General features: G+C 42.5%; 1 protein-coding gene across 1 annotated transcript in view; it reads right to left on the minus strand.

Annotated features, from left to right (window-relative positions):
- Positions 1-21,543, minus strand: part of LOC126161663 (ATPase H(+)-transporting accessory protein 2) — an 86,306-nt gene that overhangs the window by 5,619 nt on the left and 59,144 nt on the right. Inside the window, exons 4-7 of the mRNA XM_049917658.1 lie at positions 13,948-14,082; positions 13,240-13,425; positions 9,710-9,778; positions 3,123-3,249 (exon numbers count right to left, since the gene is read on the minus strand). Coding sequence (XP_049773615.1) covers positions 3,123-3,249; positions 9,710-9,778; positions 13,240-13,425; positions 13,948-14,082 — 517 coding nt within the window. The remainder of the gene's footprint in view (positions 1-3,122; positions 3,250-9,709; positions 9,779-13,239; positions 13,426-13,947; positions 14,083-21,543) is intronic.

Raw genomic sequence — 21,543 nt, forward strand, 5'->3', positions numbered from 1 at the left:
GACTTTGTCATCGGGTGTCAGGGCTTGTAGCAATTGTAAACGGTAAGGCTTCTGCTTTAGCCTTTTCCGTAAGATTTTCCAAACCGTCGGCTGTGGTACGTTTAGCTCCCTGCTTGCTTTATTCGTCGACTTCCGCGGGCTACGCGTGAAACTTGCCCGCACGTGTTCTACCGTTTCTTCGCTCATTGCAGGCCGACCCGTTGATTTCCCCTTACAGAGGCATCCAGAAGCTTTAAACTGTGCATACCATCGCCGAATGGAGTTAGCAGTTGGTGGATCTTTGTTGAACTTCGTCCTGAAGTGTCGTTGCACTGTTATGACTGACTGATGTGAGTGCATTTCAAGCACGACATACACTTTCTCGGCTCCTGTCGCCATTTTGTCTCACTGCGCTCTCGAGCGCTCTGGCGGCAGAAACCTGAAGCGCGGCTTCAGCCGAACAAAACTTTATGAGTTTTTCTACGTATCTGTAGTGTGTCGTGACCATATGTCAATGAATGGAGTTACAGTGAATTTATGAAATTGCTTCAATCATTTGTAATAGCCCTGTAATGTTCTGCCCATGGCATCAAGTGATTTTTATGTACCATTGTGCACTTGTCTCAGAAGATAATTTCAGCTTGCTTTAGAAGTTCACCCTGTCTAAATGCTCTTGAGATATTACATCGCGGGAATTGTTTTTCCAGCTACATTCAACGGTAGTTGGAGGCGAAATGGGCAGTTTGTCATCCTTCCATAAGAGTGCCTGAAATGCTGGATGACGCCAGTGCAAGTGCATTGTGTTGTTTGGCATGTATTTCCAACAGCAACAGACCAATTAGAAATGTTTTCCCAGTGCTGCCTGGCACATCCAAGTAAATAATCCCACCAGTGTTGTTGTCTATCTGGTTCATGTATATTGTAGATTTCCTTTAGATTGTCACTGAGGAGTTGTTTGTAGTGAACAATGTATTGAAGTAGTTTGTTGATGGTGTGGCTTTTTCCTTGGTCATTTCAAAGTTTAGCACACTGGTAGCATTTTTCACGGTGCTTGCATCCCACGTTGTACAAACTTCTGGTGCTTACTGCTAAATATTTTACTTCTAGGCAACTGAGTATTTCATAGAAGATGTCATCGTTCAACTCGGTGATGAGTTCAGGATGAGCTTCCTCAGATTTGTTACAGTATGTCATCACTCACATACTCTCTTTGAAGGCTTCCCATAGCTGCTTTCGATTCAATGGGTTACATGTTAGACTTATGGCAACTAAGACTCATTTGTTCAGCTGAGGTTATGAGTGAGGCTTCTTATAGTGTTAATTTCCAGTGGATATCATTTCCCAGTAGTCCTAACTGTTGGCATACTTCTCTATACATCTGGCATAGGTAATCGTCAACAGTCTTGCGTTTTCAGATGTACTGTGTATACTCAGCCCTAGTGTCCCAGTTTTCATGATTCCTGGATGTTCTCTTTGTGTTCCACAAAACAATAGGTAGGGACGTCGACAGGTAGTAATGTTTTTGTGAATGGATTCATTTGGCACAGTTGGTAAAAAGCCATTAATGTTGTGTTCTGAGATGGTTCACTTACAATTTTTCTGGCAAGCTTGCAGTTTTTCTGGTGGTGTCCTTTTTGGGAAGTAATCTCTCCATCCATCCTTCAAATGTACTGCTAGATGTTTCACAGTTGGTTTGCAGTTCTGTATGGCAAAACTGAAAATCCGCCACATTGCTTCATTACTGTTTATGTATCTTCCCATGTGGTACGTGAGGATCTTGCTGTTTCTGTTTTGTTGTTCACTGACTTTGGAAATTTGAAATACTGCCATGTCACTGCCTTTGTTCACATACTTACATACATATTTGACAGATTTCGTTGAATTTCAGTATTCTATGTTTATGTGTGCTTGGAACATTTTGGAAAGTAGTGTGCTACATGGTAATAACCACTGATTATCTGTTTCCAGTTTGTTGTTGCCTTGTATTCATATTTTTGCTGTGAAGCTATCGTTTTTGGGTTAACGGGCAGCACCAACAGTGGGGAATTCAGGAACATACCAAAACGGCTTAAAATGGCACACAATCTTCAAGAACATTCCACAACATTCCTGAGTGTTCTGAAATGTTCCACAATGATCCGAGATGTTACATGATGTTGCTGAACATTCTGGAAACTTCCTGAATGTTCCAGTCTATTCCTAATCATTCTAGAACATTCTGGATCATTGTGGAACATTCCATAAAATTCTGCAAAGTTGTGGAATGCTCTCGGATGTCCTGGAATGTTCTAGAAGGTGAAACTTCCCAGCCCTTATATCTTAAAGTATAGCCTTCAGGCAGAAATGGGAAACTTCTTCATGGATGGGGGGATGGAGGGCTACCTACCACACCATATAACTCCCTTGATCATAGTGGACTCATTTCCGAGTTTTAGCAGCACGCACACTGTACACTTTTATAATATATATTTATTACTGCTGCTCACTTGGACATATGACAACACAATTTATCACTGTATAGCTGAAGCAATAATGAAGGAATAAGTAAAGTGGCACAATTCATACATAAGCGCACCCACTTGAAGGTTAAAAAGGAAACTTGTGTTAAGTAAAGAGTTTAAGACCACAATAATAATACAAGATTTTAAACATGGCTCAAACAGCAACTGTTTGAATTCTTCGCGGTAAATGATGATAATAGTTTTATCAGAATAAAGTTTCACTTTAGAAAACAATAAACTTGTGGGATAGGAATCTGCCCAGTATTTTTAATATTGCCAGTAAGACACATATACAAGTAAATGAAACTATCTTAGCTTTCTGAACTGTTTCTTGCTACCTCAAGGAGGAAAGATGGATAGGTTTGGGAAAACAAAGCTGGAAGTTCAGATTCCTCAAACCTCACCAATAGAGGGATCCATTTGTTCTGACTTAGAGAAAAAGACCTACAGAAAGGGAACGGATACTTCCAAAAGTCAGGATAGTTTTTTTGTAATTTTTGTGGCCTTACCGACAATACTGAAAATTTCCCCTCTTGAAGGTAAGCATGAGCCAGTAATTTTGTCTTTTAATTTAACCATAGTAGCTTGTGATTCATCATGAATATTTTACTCACAGTAACTAAATATTGAAAAATTACTTACTTGATATGGCAATCAAAGAGAACACAAATGCGACCATGAACCACAGAATAATATTAAATATTACTGGATAATTTTCTGAGTAATCCTTAGAAAGATTCTTTGGCTTGGTCCAATTGACTGGCAGGTCCTGCAAGCAAAAAGAATATATTAGGTGAACACACATTTGTCAAAACAATTTGGGGATATGTGAAGGCATTGTTGCACATCCAGGGCAGATAACATGTGTCTGACAATTTTCATATTCATTCAGAATTGTCAAAGGAAGGAGGATATATTGTTTCACTCATTTGCACTTAACAAATATACAGGCAAGTTGGTCATTTTCCTAACACTATTTTTGCAAGTCACTGGTGTTCACTTCTGCAAGAGTACCGACTACTACCTCACAATTCCTTTATTCCTCTTAAAATGTTTGTTAATCAACACAGTCCAAAAATGGTAAGTTTCATAAATACAGGAGGCAGAAAAAAATGGCTTATGCTACCTATTACTCATCCATAGCATGGTGGACTTTTTTTTTTTAAAAAAAAAGAGAGAGAGAGAGAGAGAGAGAGAGAGAGAGAGAGAGAGAGAGAGAGAGAGAGAGAGATTTTTTTTTTTTTTTTGTGGTTTTAGGGGGCACAACCACAGTGGTCATTAGTGCCCAGACTAAATTATGAATGCACTGTGAGGCACAAGGTTAAAACAGCAACTAAAAAGGACAACACTATAAAAGGCACATTAACAGCCAAGGGATTAAAAGAAAACAGCATAATCAAATGTCCTTAGACAGGTTTGTCAAGTGGATAAAATGAACATGAGCAGCTGCTCCTGGGTCATCCGCTAAAATGTCAGAGTACATGGCAGGCCACTGTCAATGCGCAGTGTATTAAAATTCGGACAGGATGTTAAAATGTCGTGTGGTCAGCAATTGCCCACATGCGCAGAATGGCGCCGCAGCTGTCAGCAGATGGTGATGGCTGAACCGGCAGTGTCCAACCCGTAATCGGGCCAAAACGACCTCCTCCCATCGACAAGGGCGTGAAGAGGTCGTCCAAGACATGGGGAGAGGTTTCAAGGCCCGAAGCTTGTTTTCAGTAAGTGTAGACCAATCGGCCTGCCACAGCGATAAAATGTGCTGACAAATGACCCTGCTAACATCAGATGAAGGCACACAACAAGAAGCTGTCCCAAGGCTGGAGGACCGCAGCCTTGGCCGCGGCATCTGCAGCTTCGTTCCCAGAGACACTGACATGGCCAGGAACCCACATAAAGGTAACCGGAGAACCGTCGTCTGCCTGCTGCTGAAGAGAGCGTTGGATCCGGTGCACGAACGGGTGAACCGGATACAGATCACTGAGGCTCTGGATGGCGCTCAGGGAATCAGAGCGATGACATAAGCACAATGTCAGCAGCGGCAGATGTAAAGAACTGCCTGATAGAGGGCAAATAGCTCAGCTGTGAAGACTAAACAATGGCCATGGAGCCGGTATTTGAAACTGTGTGCCCCGACAATAAAAGAACACCCGACACCGTCAATGGTCTTAGAGCCATCTGTATAAATGAAGATCGTATTCATGAACTTCGAACAAACATAGACAAACCGCGAGCGGTATACTGAAGCTGGGGCAACCTCCTTTGGGAGCGAGCTGAGGTCAAGGTGAAGGCGAACCTGAGCCTGGAGCCAAGGTGGCGTTTGGCTCTCGCCCACTCTAAAGGCTGCAGGGAGTGAAAAATCAAGGTGCTCAAGGAGGCGAGGAAAGTGAACTCCAGGGGGTAGCAGCGCAGATACATACAACCTGTATTGACAGTCGAAAGAGTCATCAAAAAAGGGACCATAAGATGGGTGGTCGGGCATTGATAATAGCCGACAGGCATACTGACAAAGCAGTATATCGCGCCGGTAGGTTAGTGGCAATTCACCGGCTTCAGCATGGACTCTCAACGGGACTAGTATAGAAAGCTCCAATAGCAAGACGTAACCCCCGGTGTTGTGTAGAGTTGAGGTGGCGTAAGATGGATGGCCGTGCAGAGGAGTATACAATGCTCCCATAATCCAGCTTTGAGCGGATGATCGACCGATATAGGCGAAGTAGGACGGTTCGATCTGCTCCCCTCAACGTACTGCTGAGAACACGGAGGACATTTAGGGGACGGGTACAACGGGCAGCCAAATAAGAGACATGTGGAGGCCAGCTAAGTTTCCTGTCAAATGTTAGACCTAAAAATTTTGCTGTCTCCACAAATGGGAGAGTAAAGGGACCGAGATGTAAGGACCGTGGGAGAAACTCTTTGTAGCGCCAGAAGTTAATACAGATCGTCTTCTCGGCAGAAAAACAGAAGCCATTGGCGACACTCCAGGTGTAAAGACAGTCAAGACAACGCTGAAGGCAGCGCTCCAGGAAACATGTACGCTGTGCACTGCAGTAGATGGTAAAATTGTCCACAAAAAAGGAGCCAGATATATCAGCTGGGAGGCAATCGATTACTGGATTGATCGCTATGGCGAAGAGAGCAGCACTCAAAACTGAGCCCTGTGGCACTCCTTTCTCCTGGTGAAAGGCGTCGAACAGGACAGAACCCACACGTACCCTGAACTGTCGATCCATTAAAAATGCACGAATAAAAAGAGGGAGGCGACCGCGAAGGCCCCATGTATGCATGGTGCGGAGAATGCCCCCCTCCAACAGGTGTCTTAAGCCTTCCCCAAATCAAAGAACACAGCCACTGTCTGGCGCTTCCACAAGAAGTTATTCATAATGAAGGTCGACAAGGTAACCAGATGGTCAACAGCAGAGCGGCGCCTACGAAATCCACATTGGACATTGGTAAGTAGGCGTCGAGATTCGAGCAGCCAAACCAAACGAGAGTTAACCATGCGTTCCAACACCTTACAGACACAGCTGGTAAGGGAAATGGGTCTATAACTAGAAGGCAAGTGCTTGTCCTTCCCCGGCTTAGGAATCGGGGCAACAATAGATTCACACCAGCGGGAACATGACCCTCAATCCAGATGTGATTATAAGTACAAAGAAGAAAACCTTTACCCGCAGGAGAAAGGTTCTTCAGCATCTGAATATGAATAGACTCAGGCCCCGGAGCGGAGGATCGTGACCGGGCAAGTGCGTTTTCGAGTTCCCGCATGGTGAATGGGGCATTATAACCCTCATGATTCGAGGAGCGGAAGTTAGGTGGTCTTGCCTCCTCTGCCTGTTTTCGGGGGAGGAAGGCAGGGTGGTAATGAGTGGAGCTCGAAACCTCTGCAAAAAAATCGGCCGAAGGCATTGGAGACATCCTCAGGGGGCCACAAGGACATCATTCGTGACCGTCAAGCCAGAAACTGGTGAGTGGACCTTAGTGCCAGATAGCCGGCACAGGCTACCTCAGACAACAGAAGAGGGAGTGAAACTGTTGAAGGAGCTTGTGAAAGCAGCCCAGCTGGCTTTCTTGCTTTCTTTAATATCACGACGACACTGCGCACGTAATCTTTTATAATTAATACAATTTGCCATCGTAGGATGGGGCTTGAAGGTGCATGAAGCACGTCGATGCACTTAAAGCGTCTCTACATGCTGCGGTCCACCAGGGGATCGGTACACAAGGTGGATAAGAAGTAGTATGAGGGATGGAATATTCAGCAGCAGTGAGAACGACTTCCGTGAGGTGTGCGACCTGACTATCGCAACTTGTGAAGTTTTGATCCTGAAATGTCGCCCTGGAAGAGAAGGGCCCCCAGTCTGCTTTGGAGATGTTCCAACTAGTTGAGCATGGAGATGGGGTATGATGCAGGAGACGGATAACACACTGGAAATGATCGCTCAAATACGTATCAGAAAGTGCGTATCACTCAAACCGGCATGCAAGTTGGGTAGTGCATATAGAGAGGTCTAAATGGGAATAGGTGTGAGATGTGTCCGAAAGAAAAGTAAGGGCGGCAGTATTGAGGCAGACAAGATTGAGGTGGTTGAAAATGTCTGCTAACAGGGAGTCTCTTGGGCAGGATGCTGGAGAGCCCCAAAGGGGATGGTGGGTATTGAAGTCTCCAGTCAACAAAAATGGTGCAGGTAGCTGAGCAATAATTTGCATCATGTCTGCCCTAGTAACGGCAGACAACAATGGAGTGTAAATAGTACAAATGTAAAATGTGAAAGTGGAGAGAGTAATTCGGACGGCAAATGCCTGTAGATCGGTGTGCAATGTGATGGGATCATAGTAGATATCATCCCGGACCAGCAACATAACCCCTCCATGAGCCAGAATACCTGCCACAGGGTGTAGATCAAAACGCACAGAGGCATAGTGTGCCAAGTCAATTCGATTGCATGGGCGTAGCTTCATATCCTGGAGAGCTATTACGAGCAGACAGTGCAAGCGTAGCAGCAACTTTAAGTACTCTCGGTTGGAGAGAATGCTGCGAATATTCCAATGAAGAAGTGCCATCGTGAGAAGAAAAAGAAAAAGGAGAAGCAAGAAGGGGTCACCTCAAAGGCCGCTGAGGGCCTGGCTTCGATCGAGCACTGCTGCCGCTATCAATAGGTGGAGTGTCATTGTCCATTTTTTCCAGTAGGTTCGTCAGTCACCATGTTAAGATGGCCAGGAGGGGGAGCTTCCTCCGCTGGTAAATGGCCAGATGTTTGGCTACCAGCGGTGTGGCCAGGTGAAACGGATGACGGCCTGGGGCAGCAACCGCTGGGTGGTGCAGGAGAAGAAACGCGCCGAGGCGGAGAAGGAGAACTTTGCTTCCCATGAGCCTTTTTGGAAGGTCGTTCAGTCGAAGTACTGGTCAATCGCTGGGAGTTTAGGGTACGTAGGAAGTCTTCACGGGACGGTTCCTCCTTGAAGGCCCTTGCATCTGACTTCCGGGTCTTAGTCTTGGCAGAAGCTCATGAAGGCGCTTGTGTCTTAGGGGTGATGGGAGGAAGAGGAGATGTTGACCGGGTTATCTTAGCACTGGCCGAACGGAAAACTGTAGTACTAAAGGTCAGATCGCATGTCTGTGTCGACACCTCCCTGGTAGGCCGATGAGAGGGGAGGACAGTACTGTATTTCCCAGCTGGGAGCAGTGTGGGCTTTCTACAGGCAAATAGCTTGCGAGCAGCCGAGGTGGACACTTTCTCTTTGACCCGAGTTTCCTGTATACAGCGTTCATCCTTCTAGATGGGACAGTCATGGGAGGACACTGCATGGTCACCCTGACAGTTCACGCAACGAGGAGATGGACAGTCACCCTCATGTGCGTCCCTGCCACAAGTGACGCATTTAGACACATTAGAACAAGACTGGCGCGTGTGATTAAAATGTTGACACTGGCAGCAGCGCGTAGGAGTTGGGACATAGGGACGAACAGAAATAACCTCATAGCCCCCTTTGATGCGCGGCGGCAGCTGAACACTATCAAAGGTCAAGAAAAGTGTCTGGGTCGGTACAAGGTCATTGTTGACCTTTTTCATGACCCTATGGACAGCCATCACGCCCTGCTCAGTGAGGAAAGACTGAATCTCCTCGTCAGTCAATCCGTCGAGTGATCTAGTATATACCACACCACGCGATGAATTCAAAGTGCGGTGAGCCTCCACCCAGACAGGGAACGTGTACAGAGTGTGGCCCGAAGGAGTTTTTGTGCTTGAAAGGCGCTCTCAGTTTCTAACAAGGTACCGTTACGCATCCTGGTACAAGACTTGACAGGTCTGGCTATGGCATCTACGTCCTTCTGAATAATGAAAGGGTTGACAGATGAAAAATCCTTTCCGTCCTCAGACCTAGAAACTACGAGGAACTTTGGGGCAGGCGGCAGTACTTTTGTCACTGGTGGCTGGTCAAGTTTCCGTTTTTGGGCAGAAGTCGAGAGAGAAGAAGAGAAATCCACTGCGGAGGAATCCCTCATGATTGCCAGCGTCTCCGATGGCACGCTCCTTCCTTGTGGGGACCCTCTCAGAGGGCGCTCCCACCTTACGTGAATGTTTACACCTCAGGTCACACCTCCCGAGAAACGGACGGAGGGACCAATCGGCATGGTCCGAAGGAGTCAGCTCAATCACTCCTCCATGGGCTTGGCCTTTACCAGGGGGTACGTGCATGCCTTATTTGTCTACCCAGGGCGGGGAATTACGCGTTACCCCGACACCGGCTACATGTGCAAACACCTGGGTCTGCCTTCAGGCACGCACAGGGAGGAAAGAAGAAGAGGGGGGGGGGGGGGGGGGAAAGGGAGAGAGGGAGAGAAAGGACAGACTGTCTCAAACGCCAAGGCGGAGACCATAGGGTGGACAAGGAGGCAAGGAGAAGAAGGCAAGGTAAAAAGTAAGGAAGACAGTGAGGGAGAAGGACAAAGAAAGGAAACAAAGGAAGGAAGAAACCAGAATAAGTGAAAAACCAAAATGACCACAAATGTAAGTCGTGGAACCTTCCGTCTCCGGACGCAGGCGCAAACAACCCCCTTGAGGGGGAGGGACTCCTTTTACTCGCCTCTTACAACAGGCAGGAGTACCTCGGGCCCATTCTAAACCCCGGACCCGCAGGGGGAGGGAGGGGGAGGGGGAGGGGGAGAGGGAGAGAGAGAGAGAGAGAGAGAGAGAGAGAGAGAGAGAGAGAGGTTACAATAGACTTACTGCTGGTTCCGCTATCTGGCGGGCTCTCCTAGTGTGGCTAACATCACTTGTTAATGCTGCTACTATAACCTGGAACATAACACACACATTTTCATTTAATGGCTGGTATGTATCAAGACATAGAATTGTCTTGTAGGTCTGATCAGCATTTCAATATCAATTACGAATGTATTTTATAATGAAAGTTGAATTCAGAAAGTGGCAGTTAAAAGCGATACTCCAGATTAAATACAGTTATTATGTCTTATAATGCAAAATTAACAAGAGACACAAAAAGAAAAATCACAAGTATGACTGCTACTATTTGATGTTTTGTTGTTGAACATTCAGTCTTTCTGATGTGCCCTATTTACCTTGAAACTGAAAATCACTGAATAGGAGGTTATAATTTCAATTAGGGACGCTAAGGGATGAAAAAGCAAGTGGGACATAGAAAAAGGTAAATGACCGTGAGAGAAGAGGAGCTACAGTTTGAAAAGCTCATTCACTGCACAGCTATTAAAACCTTAAAAGACAAAAATTTTGTATGTAGGACGCTATCAACTCTAAACATACATGACGACATTCTATTGGCACATTCCATTAGCTACAGAATCTAGAAAATATAATGAATTTCTTTATGCTGCTAAAAGTTCATCTTTTAGACAGTGTGTCACCAGTGAGTGAAATGTGTTTCTCGTCAACTCTGGAAATAACAAATATTATGAGAAAAGAAAATAACAGAACTACTAGGATTCATTACAGCAGATCAGATAAAGATTTGGCAGAATCTGTCTTGTAAGATAGCATGACTGTGCAAATTTAAAATCAGCACGTCTTCAATTCATTATATTAAGTTGGATCATTCAAAATTAGAAAATTTTCTAATCCTGGGACTTATGTGTGGCACCACTGTGAAGTTTACACCTTGCAAACTGCAGCAGTTTAAAAGAAAACTGCCTTCTGCACGCTGCATGTTAGTTCTCTTTGTTTTATCTTACTTGGGTGCACAAATAAATAAAAAATTAATGTGCAATGTGAAAGGCATTTTTCTTTTAAACTGCAGCACTTCATATACAGCTGTTGCGAAAATGGTCACCACTAGAAATTTGTTTACAACTTGTGTTCAGGCCAAAGACTTTGATAGATCATACGGCTTGTGACACAAAATGCTAATGTGTAGATACACTGGAACATTCCATAATACTTAGAATTTTTATCACATAATTATTTGATAAACCTGTAATTTTAATCTGTGTACATATGAATATTCCCATGTGCTGAGGGAACAAGTAGAGTTACTAACGTGATCACATAGTGTGCTACAATTAAGGTATCTTATTTCAATATTATAGAAAGGATAGATTGTTACCCACCATACAGCAGAGATGCTGAGTCACACATAGGCACAACAAAAAGACTGTAAATGAGTTAGCCTTTGGCCAAAAGGCCTTCCGAATTACCACACACTCAACTCACACACGACTGCACTCTCAGGCATCTATAGCCACCACTGTGGCTATAGTTGCCCGAGACTGCACTTGTGTGTGCGAGTTGTGTTTGTGCATGCAAGTGTGATCTATTTTTGACGAAAGCCTTACTGGCTGAAAACTTTGTGACAGTCTTTTTGTGGTGCCTATCTGTGACTCAGCATCTCTGCTATATGGTGAGTAACAACTTCCCTTTTCATAATATTGTATCACAAGACGGATGGACGCAGTGTATCTGCAAGCCACGATAGCATTAAACACCATATCAACACCTGATGCTTGAGAATTTATTCCATGTCATCAGTTCCTGGCTTGGAAATATGGTGTGTGCCACAGAGGAAGACTTGCTGGGGCATTGTCTATGATGTCACAGGAACAACAGAAAACTACTTATATGGATATTCTCAATTGGTATCAGTTAAGGCAGACTGTTCTTCGACTTCACCCTTATCAATCTTTTTGTCATGTTCCGAATAATTTAACAACTTTGTAACAAACTGTTGTTATAAACAAGAGCATAATATTTGAGATGTCATTAAATACATATCACTTTGTACTTGATTAGTTTGGGGATTCTGGCACATTCAATTGAGAAATGGTGGTAATGTCACTTGGAAAAAGGGGTTGAGGGTTCAAATTTGACATGTCAAACTTCTGATTGGCTATAGGATAGTGAAATTTGCTAAACTACCAGTAGTTAAGTAGGTATCAAGCACACATTGTTATGTCTATGCAGAGGGATGGTGCATCAAGCTGGATGATCACCAAAGCCAAAGTCATTGCTGTAATCACAAGTTAATTTGATGGTGGGACTGGTTTCACTGCTAAATGTTAGTAGTGCCCAGTGTGACACTGGAAGGATCTAGTTCTCATATGGAGGGCTTGTGTTGACATTTGTTGCCATGTTTGGCAGTAGAGGGCAATCCCACACAATCCCACAGACGTCAGCAGGCCAGTGCTATCACTGATGACATCACATGAGTGAACAGAACCATAGTGAATACTTAAATCATGTCATCCAAGTAGGTTGCAAACTATCAAAAACTATACACGTGTGCAGCTTGTACATTTCTGTTTTTATAAAGGAGCTTGACTTTATTAATCAGTTATGTAGATTGTTCACACTACAGTATTTTTCAGAGAAAATGTATATAAGCATCATCCATATCAATGATATTAAAAAAGAAAGGAAATAAATGAGAAAGGGAGAATAAATATGAACACACAGGAGGTATAGTTATCCAGACTATCTGATTCTTGTTAACCATAATAAAATACAATTATGGTTTTCCTTAAAAGCTCATATTTATTAAAATTATATTTTTTGCAAAAACGCTGTTCGTCTCAGCCAAATACCAAACTGAACGAACTTGACTGTTGTGGTAAGTAAGAGATTTAACCAGTCTTAAGCAGTTTTCATTTAGGCAGTGATGAAAGCCCTATCTGAAAACGCATTTCACAACATACCTGTTATAAGCCACTTGCAGGCCACACTGAAAACTCTGCTAACAGTTCACGCTCGTTGAATATTTTCTTTTTGCACCAATTATTTTGGCTTTTAAGCTTTTTCAGCTATTTATAAAACTACTGATGCCACAAAACTTTGAGACTAAAATTTCTTTCAAGGTCTACACTTCTTGTGTCCAAAACTTTTCCTTCATCTGACAAAATGCTCACTGCAGAGCATATAATACCGACTTCAGTACTCATGTGCAATACTTATCCATGCTCATAAATGTGATTTTTTTCATAAATTCATTTTTTTTTCATTTTGCCAATGAATTATAAAAATTTTAACTTAGCGTCGTTTCATAGTTTTTGTTTTTCTTATGCTGTTCTAACCCTTTCATGATAAATAACAGACTTCAAATGCTGCGTAGAAAAGGGAAGGATCTGTTAAATATGTGACAGGAAGTAAGGAGTTATGGACGTTGTATACCATGAATGTTTCTGCTCAAAATTCTGAGGATACAATTAGATACTAACTGCTCAAAATTTTAATCATCTGGATAGATTACTACGTGAGAAGAAACATGTCAAACCTTCTAGTTTCAGCCTTACCTGACCATCATATGAGTTAATAAATCCTTTTTTCAAATGAATTATTGCATCTCTAAGTAGCTGCTTTGCCTCGTCAGCTGCAGGAGAGTCTTCTCCATGCAAATCAATGACAGGATGAAGTCCGGAGAACACAATCCAATACAGGTCTGGCAACCCATCTCTCAGATCTTCATTTTCTACATATTCCTGCATATTATGAAACTAGTATTTATTACAGATTTATGATATGTTCTGATTACTATTGTAAGTTTTGAATTCATTAGCTTTTTATTTATTTGATAATTCTCTAGCTAATTAATAGAAATGATTCAATTAAGTATATACAAGATTACTTTCTTTCAGTCTAAGAAGACTCATTTTCAAACTAAGTGGCTGTATGTCAGGTTACAGGTCCTTTCCCCCTCATATCCAGTATTCATTACTGACTGTAAATAGATCAAAGTGCAATACCTTTCTACAGTCTAAATTCTTTCAGTAATATCTGGCCACCTAGTCAATTCATGATGCACTACAGATGGAACACACACTCTTTTACACACAATTTCTGAGAGATCCACACATGTTCTTGCCCAGCCATTGTTTAAGAACATCTTTCCAACATTATATAAGTATATAGTTTTTAAGAAAATTCAATATTCTTGTAACACACTACCATCTTTCTTAAATGATTTACAGTTACCAGTTACGTTAATACTTAATGTTTCTCACCTTTTCACCCAAATTATTCAGCACATGAAGCTGTCTGAGAAATTCCACATCTTCAGTGTTGCTATCATCAAGATATGTAACAGGAAAGTCAGTTGGATTCAACAGATCAGTTTCTTCATCAGAAGCAGTGCTCACCTAAAACAAAAATAATATTTATATCAGGAATGAAAAATTAACTACATGGCTGTCACAGTTTGGATGGGTTTCTCTGACAAACAAAAATAAGGAAAAGCTTCCAATTCTTGATGTAGAGCTGTCATGCTATTTGTAGACTTATTTTACATTTGTTTCAGAAAGAACAGATCTTCAATCCAACAAAAAAAAAAATTGAAAGAAATAAATTTTACTGCATAGGACTTTCCCTGTAGATTTTAAAAAGGCAGATTGTTAACCACCTCATGTGGATGAGGTTCTGTGTTGTGCTCCACTATTTCTGCTGTTTTTAATAGGATAAACTGGCACTACAGTGCTCATCTCTGCCACACTAGTAGCTTTCACTAAATCAGATAAATGCTAAATATGTGCATTTTGTATGTTTGTGTATGTATGCAAGCTAACTTTATGGTTTTTTTCTTAATTTAAGAGTGGGACCGCATGTCGGGTAAATTCACTTCGAAATTCTCAATTTTAACATTTTTTTGAACAAACAAAGTGTGCTTCCCCATTATTTTCAATTGAATATATCAAAAATCTTCCATGTGTCACAATACACTGTATTTTTTACTGTCAAAAAGTGGAAAAAAAACAAAAAACCTAATTTTGACTACACACCAGCTCCAACAAACATTTACACGTGCCAAAAATTTTGGCAGTAGTATCCTCATTCAGACAATTGTTCCCGCTACTTTCAATGTATGTGTGTACATGATTAAATATACCTTTTTGTGACATTTTAGAAACTTTTGAGCATGTAATCTGTTTCCTCATAAATTGATGGTTATGAGCAACAGCTGTGCGCTCTCCAAAGTTTTGCAGTATCTGTAATATCTGGTCTGTAAGAATGTTCCCCATTAATTGCAATGTAGTACTTCCATATATTTTCCACTGTTTTTCAGTTTGTTCTATGGAAATGTACACAAGTTCATGATTGCAATGTAAATATAGCTCTTAAGTCAACTCCTGTGGCATAATATTGTGTTCTGTAAATATTATAGCTGTCACATCACGTTACATTACATTCAGCATCTGCATTCCGCAGCTGTGTACATTTTCTGCACTTGTCAAAATGATCTGCTACTTTTGAATTTGTTACACAAAGTTCTTACTTTTGTCGTAACACAATTACTCTGAATGGTAAAGCTTCAGTTCTTAAAATGAAATTTTATTCCTCTTAACATAATGGATCCAAAAATTAAGAGATAGCCAGTAATCTTAGTTTAAAGTTATTTACTTTTTTTTAAAAAAAAAAAAAAAAAAGTAGTAAAGAGCACTGTAGTAGTTACAATGCAGTCCCAACGATAATGTTGTTCTCGGGGAAGGGACGAGTTAATTGCTGTTTGGACACAACTGAAAATCCTTGATTATGGTCAAGAGATTGTTATTAGGAGAAAGAAAACTGGTATTCTACAGATTGGAGTGTGGAATATCAGATCCCTTAATCGGGCAGGTAGGTTAGAAAATTCAAAAAGGGAAATGGATAGGTTAAAGTTAGATATAGTGGGAATTAGTGAAGTTCAGTGGCAGGAGGAACAAGACTTCTGGTCAGGTGAATACAGAGTTATAAATACAAAATCAAATAGGGTTGGTTGGTTGGTTGTTTGGGGAAGGAGACCAGACAGTGTGGTCATAGGTCTCATCGGATTAGGGAAGGATGGGGAAGGAAGTCTGCCGTGCCCTTTCAGAGGAACCATACCGGCATTTGCCTGGAGTGATTTAGGGAAATCACGGAAAACCTAAATCAGGATGGCCGGACGCGGGATTGAACCGTCGTCCTCCCGAATGCGACTCCAGTGTCTAAAATCAAATAGGGGTAATGCAGGACTAGGTTTAATAATGAATAGGAAAATAGGAATGTAGTTAAGCTACTACAAACAGCACAGTGAACGCATTATTGTGGCCAAGACAGATACGAAGCCCACGCCTACCACAGTAGTAAAAGTTTATATGCAAACTAGCTCCGCAGATGAAGAGATTGATGAAATGTATGATGAGATAAAAGAAATTATTTCGGTAGTGAAGGGAGACGAAAATTTAATTGTCATGGGTGACTGGAACTCTATAATAGGAAAAGGAAGAGAAGGAAACGAAGTGAATATGGAATAGGAGTAAGGAATGAAAGAGGAAGCTGCCTCGTAGAATTCTGCACAGAGCATAACTTAATCAAAGCTAACACTTGGTTCAAGAATCATAAAAGAAGGTTGTATACATGGAAGAAGCCTGGAGATACTAGAAGGTATCAGACAGATTATATAATGGTAAGCCAGAGATTTAGGTACCAGGTTTTAAATTTTAAGACATTTCCAGGGGCACATGTGGACTCTGACCACAATCTATTGGTTATGAACTGTAGATTAGAACTGAAGAAACTGTAAAAAGGTGGGAATTGGAGGAGATGGGACCTGGATTAATTGAAAGAACCAGAGGTTGTAGAGAGCTTCAGGGAGAGCATCAGGGAACGATTGATAAGAATGGTGGAAAGAAATGGGTAGCTTTGAGAGATGAAACCGTGAAGGTAGCAGAGGATCAAGTAGGTAAAAAGACGAGGACTAATAGAAATCCTTGGGTAACAGAAGAGATACTGAATTTAATTGATGAAAGAAGAAAATTTAAAAATGCAGTAAATGAAGCAGGCAAAAATGAATACAAACGTCTCAAAAACGATATTGACAGGAAGTGCAAAATGGCTAAGCAGGGATGGTTAGAGGACAAATGTAAGGATGTAGAGGCTTATCTCATGAGGGGTAAGATAGATACTGCCTACAGGAAAATTAAAGAGACCTTTGGAGAAAAGAGAACCACTTGCATGAATATCAAGAGCTCAGATGGAAACCCAGTACTAAGCAAAGAAGGGAAAGCAAAAAGGTGGAAGGAGTATATAGAGGGTCTATACAAGGGTGACGTTCTTGAGGACAATATTATAGAAAAAGGAAGATAATGTTGATGAAGATGAAATAGGAGATACAATACTGCATGAAGAGTTTGACAGAGCACTGAAAGACCAAAGAAACAAGGCTCTGGGAGTAGACAACATCCCATTAGAACTACTGACAGCCTTGGGAAAGCCAGGCCTAACAAAACTGTACCATCTAGTGAGCAAGATGTACGAGACAGGCGATATACCCTATGTCTTCCGAGTCTTTCGCGACGGCATACATGAATAATACGTTCTCGGTTTTCCAGCCGCATCAATTCGAATAAAACGCTTGAGTTTTCAATGGCCATCTCCACCATCATCGTCAGGAGTTCACTAACTGCCGGGGCTGTTACAGTCTCTCGCTTATATAGGCATCATGACATCAGCAGCCAATCAGATCAATCCAATGTGGCGTGTGCATGTAAGTCGACCCAGGCAGCTAGCGGAGCTATTGCCCGTGGCAGCACCGGTGATGTCAGGTGGCGCCAGGGGTAGGTGCCAAGTTAAACTGCTGCTCCCGTGTCGCGCATCTGTCTCTGCTTTCTTTCGATGTCCAACGCCTGTCCCCATGCCCTGCTGAGAGTGTACCCCTGGTCTCTGTTGAAATTGTTGTTGTTTAAGCAAATCTCTGCCACTTCCTTTCTAACAGAGTCCCAATACGTAGATGCATGAGCCAACACTTTTGTATTTTCGAACTGTATTTTATGTCTGTTTTCTAGGCAATGCTCCGCTATGGCCGACTTGTCAAGCTCCCTTTGTTTTATATGGCGCTTGTGCTCAGTACAATGCTCCACAACTGTGCAAATTGTCTGTCCAATGTACATGCTGCCACATTCACAGGGTACACCATACACTAAGAGCAATGTCGTCTTTAAGAGGGCACAACATATCTCTTATCTTGGGGGCGGGCCGGAACACTGGTCTTAGCCCATGTTTCTGCAGCAGACGTCCTAGCTTACTACTAGTTCTCCACAATATGGCAGGAATATAGTCCGTTTGGCCTCTTCTACTGAATCAACAGGTGTCTTTCATCGGCGGCCCTTGAAAGCGTTTGTGATGTCTCTTTTGCTGTATCCATTTTCCCCGAAAACACGTTTTAAGTTCTGCAATTCAGACTTTAGGTGGTCGTCGTCAGAGATAATCTTGGCTCTATGAACCAATGTATTAAGGACAGCTGTCTTGTGTAAAGGGTGGTGGAAACTATTGGCGTTCAAGTACCGATCAGTGTGTGTAGGTTTCTGATGCACTGAGTGACCAAGCTGGCCTCCTGCCTTCCGCTCAACCAAGACATTCAAGAACGGTAGCTTGCCGTGCTTCTCCATCTCGACAGTAAATTTAATGTTGGGATGGACACCATTCATATGATCGACAAACTGCTGTAGTGTATCTTCACCACATGGGCATATCAGGAAGGTGTCATCAACGTATCGAAGAAAGCAAGATGGCCGTAATGTCGCTGTTTATGGAGCCTGCTCTTCAAAGTGCCCCATGAAGAAATTTGCAACTGCTGGAGACAGTGGTGATCCAATGGCTGTGCTGTCAGTCATCTCATAATATTCATCGCAGTACAAAAAGTACATTGACGTTAGGACATGAGGGAACAACTTAACGATTCCAGATGGAAAATGTTGGGCCAAAAGATCCAGCGTATCTTATCTTGGCACCCTCATAAAAAGTGACAACATCCAGGATAACCATTAGGTCGTTTGGGCCTATCTTCATTCTCTTGAGTGTCTCAACAAATTTCTGCGAGTTGACAACATGGTGTTCGCAATGTCCCAATTTTGGTGCTAATAATCCTGCCAGATGTTTAGCAAATCTGTATGTGGGCAAAATGATTAAACTAACAATGGACCTCAGTGGAACACTTTCCTTGTGTTTCTTTGGTAACCCATAAAGCCTGGGAGGTCTGGTGGCACGAGGCGTTAATTTCTTCACCACTTAATCTGGTAAGCCAGAATCCTTCAATAACTTCCCTGTCTTTCTGACAATGGCCTGTGTGGGATACAACAAAGCTTGTGGTTCGTGGGGTCTTCTAATAAATGTAGCATCTTCAGGTGGTAGTCTGCAGAGTTCAGAACCACGGTGGCATTCCCTTTGTCGGCTGACAAGACAACCAACTCTTCATTCTCACGTAATAACCGTAAGCAACGTCGTACCTCCTGGCTAATATTAGATTTTGGTGGCTTAGCTTTTGCCAGGATATGGCTGGTAGTTAGCCTGGCGTCCTCAGCTGCATCGCGCGAAAGATTCCTAATGCACTGCTCTATTCCACTAATTATATCCAATATTGGCAGACGTCGTGGAGCTGGAGAAAAGTTGAGGCCTTTACTCAGTGCTGATATAGAACCGTCGTCCAGTTCTTGGTTGGAAAGATTAACAACCGTTCTCTGGGCCCCCAAGATACAAGATATGTTGCGCCCTTTTAAAGACGACATTGCTCTTCGAGTGTACGGTGTGTATGGTGTACCCTGTGAATGTGGCAGCATGTACATTGCACAGACAATTCGCACGGTAGCAGAGCTTTGTACTGAGCACAAGCGCCATATGAAACAAAGGGAGCTTTGGCCATAGCAGAGGATTGCCTAGAAAACTGACATAAAATACAGTTCGAAAATACAGAAGTGTTGGCTCATGCGTCTACATATTGGGACTCTGTTATAAAGGAAGTGGCCGAGATTCGCTTAAATAACAATTTCAACAGAGACTAGGGATACGCAGTCAGCAGGGCATGGGGACGGGCGTTGTACATCGAAAGAAAGCAGAGTCAGATGCGCGACGTGGGAGCGGCAGTTTCAAACGTGGCACCTGCCCCTGGCACCACCTGACGTCACTGGAGCTGCCACGGGCAATAGCTCCACTAGCTGCCCGGGTCGACTCACACGCACACCACATTGGATCGATCTGATTAGCTGCTGATGATGCCATCATGCCTATATAAGCGAGAGACTGTAACAGCCCCGGCAATCAGTGAACTCCTGACAACGATGGCGGAGATGGCCATCGAAAGCTCGAGGATTTTATTCGAATTGACGCAGCCGGAAAACTCAGAACGTTTTATTCAGGCGATATACCCTCAGACTTCAGGAAGGATATAATAATTCCAATCCCAAAGAAACCAGGGGTTGACAGATGTGAAAATTATCGAACTGTCACGACTGCAAAAATACTAACACGTATTCCTAAAAGAGGAATGGAGAAACTGATAGAAGCCGACCTTGGGGAAGATAAGTTTGGATTCCGTAGAAATGTTGGAACATGTGAGACAATACTGACCCTACGACTTATCTTAGAAGTAAGATTAAGGAAAGGCAAACCTACGTTTCTAGCATTTGTAGTCTTAGAGAAAGCTTTTGACAATGTTGACTGGAATACTCTCTTTCAAATTCTAAAGGTGGCAGGGGTAAAATACAGGGAGCAAAAGGCTATTTACAATTTGTACAGAAACCAGATGGCAGTTATAAGAGTCGAGGGGTATGAAAGGGAAGGGTGTGAGACAGGGTTGTAGCCTGTCCCCGATGTTATTCAATCTGTATATTGAACAAGCAGTAAAGGAAACAAAAGAAAAATTCGGAGTAGGTATTAAAATCCATGGAGAAGAAATAAAAACTTTGAGGTTCGCCGATGACATTGTCATTCTGTCAGAGACAGCAAAGAAGTTGGAAGAGCAGTTGAACGGAATGGACAGTGTCTTGAAAGGAGGATATCAAATGAACATCAACAAAAGCAAAACGAGGATAATGCAATGTAGTCTAATTAATTCAGGTGATGCTGAGGGAATTAGATTAGGAAATGAGACACTTAAAGTAGTAAAGGAAGTTTGCTATTTGGGGAGCAAAATAAATGATGATGGCCGAAGTAGAGAGGATATAAAATGTAGACTGGCAATGGCAAGGAAAGCTTTTCTGAAGAAGAGAAATTTGTTCACATCGAGTATAGATTTAATTGTCAGGAAGTCTTTTCTGAAAGTTTTGTATGGAGTGTAGCCATGTATGGAAGTGAAACGTGGACAATAAATAGTTTAGACAAGAAGAGAATAGAAGCTTTCGAAATGTGGCACTACAGAAGAATGCTGACGATTGGATGGGTAGATCATGTAACTAATGAGGAGGTACTGAATAGAATTGGACAGAAGAGAAATTAGTGGCACAACTTGACTAGAAGAAGGGATCAGTTGGTAGGGCATATTCTGAGGCATCAAATGATCACCAATTTAGTATTGGAGGGCAGCGTTGAGGGTAAAAATCATAGAGGGAGATCAAGAGATGAATACACTAAACAGATTCAGAAGGATGTAGGTTGCAGTAGGTACTGGGAGATGAAGAAGCTCGCACAGGATAGAGAAACATGGAGAGCGGCATCAAACCAGTCTCTGGACTGAAGACCACAACAACAACATGGTCAAGTAAATGGAAGTTGTTGAGAATGAATGTGGTAGGAATAGGTACATAAAGATATCGAAGGTACCCGAGTACTATCGTTTTGCTAACATTGTCTCCTTTGCAGGTAATACAGGGCCTATC

The sequence above is a fragment of the Schistocerca cancellata genome, chromosome 2 (assembly GCF_023864275.1).
Source record: "Schistocerca cancellata isolate TAMUIC-IGC-003103 chromosome 2, iqSchCanc2.1, whole genome shotgun sequence".
NCBI lineage: Eukaryota > Metazoa > Arthropoda > Insecta > Orthoptera > Acrididae > Schistocerca > Schistocerca cancellata.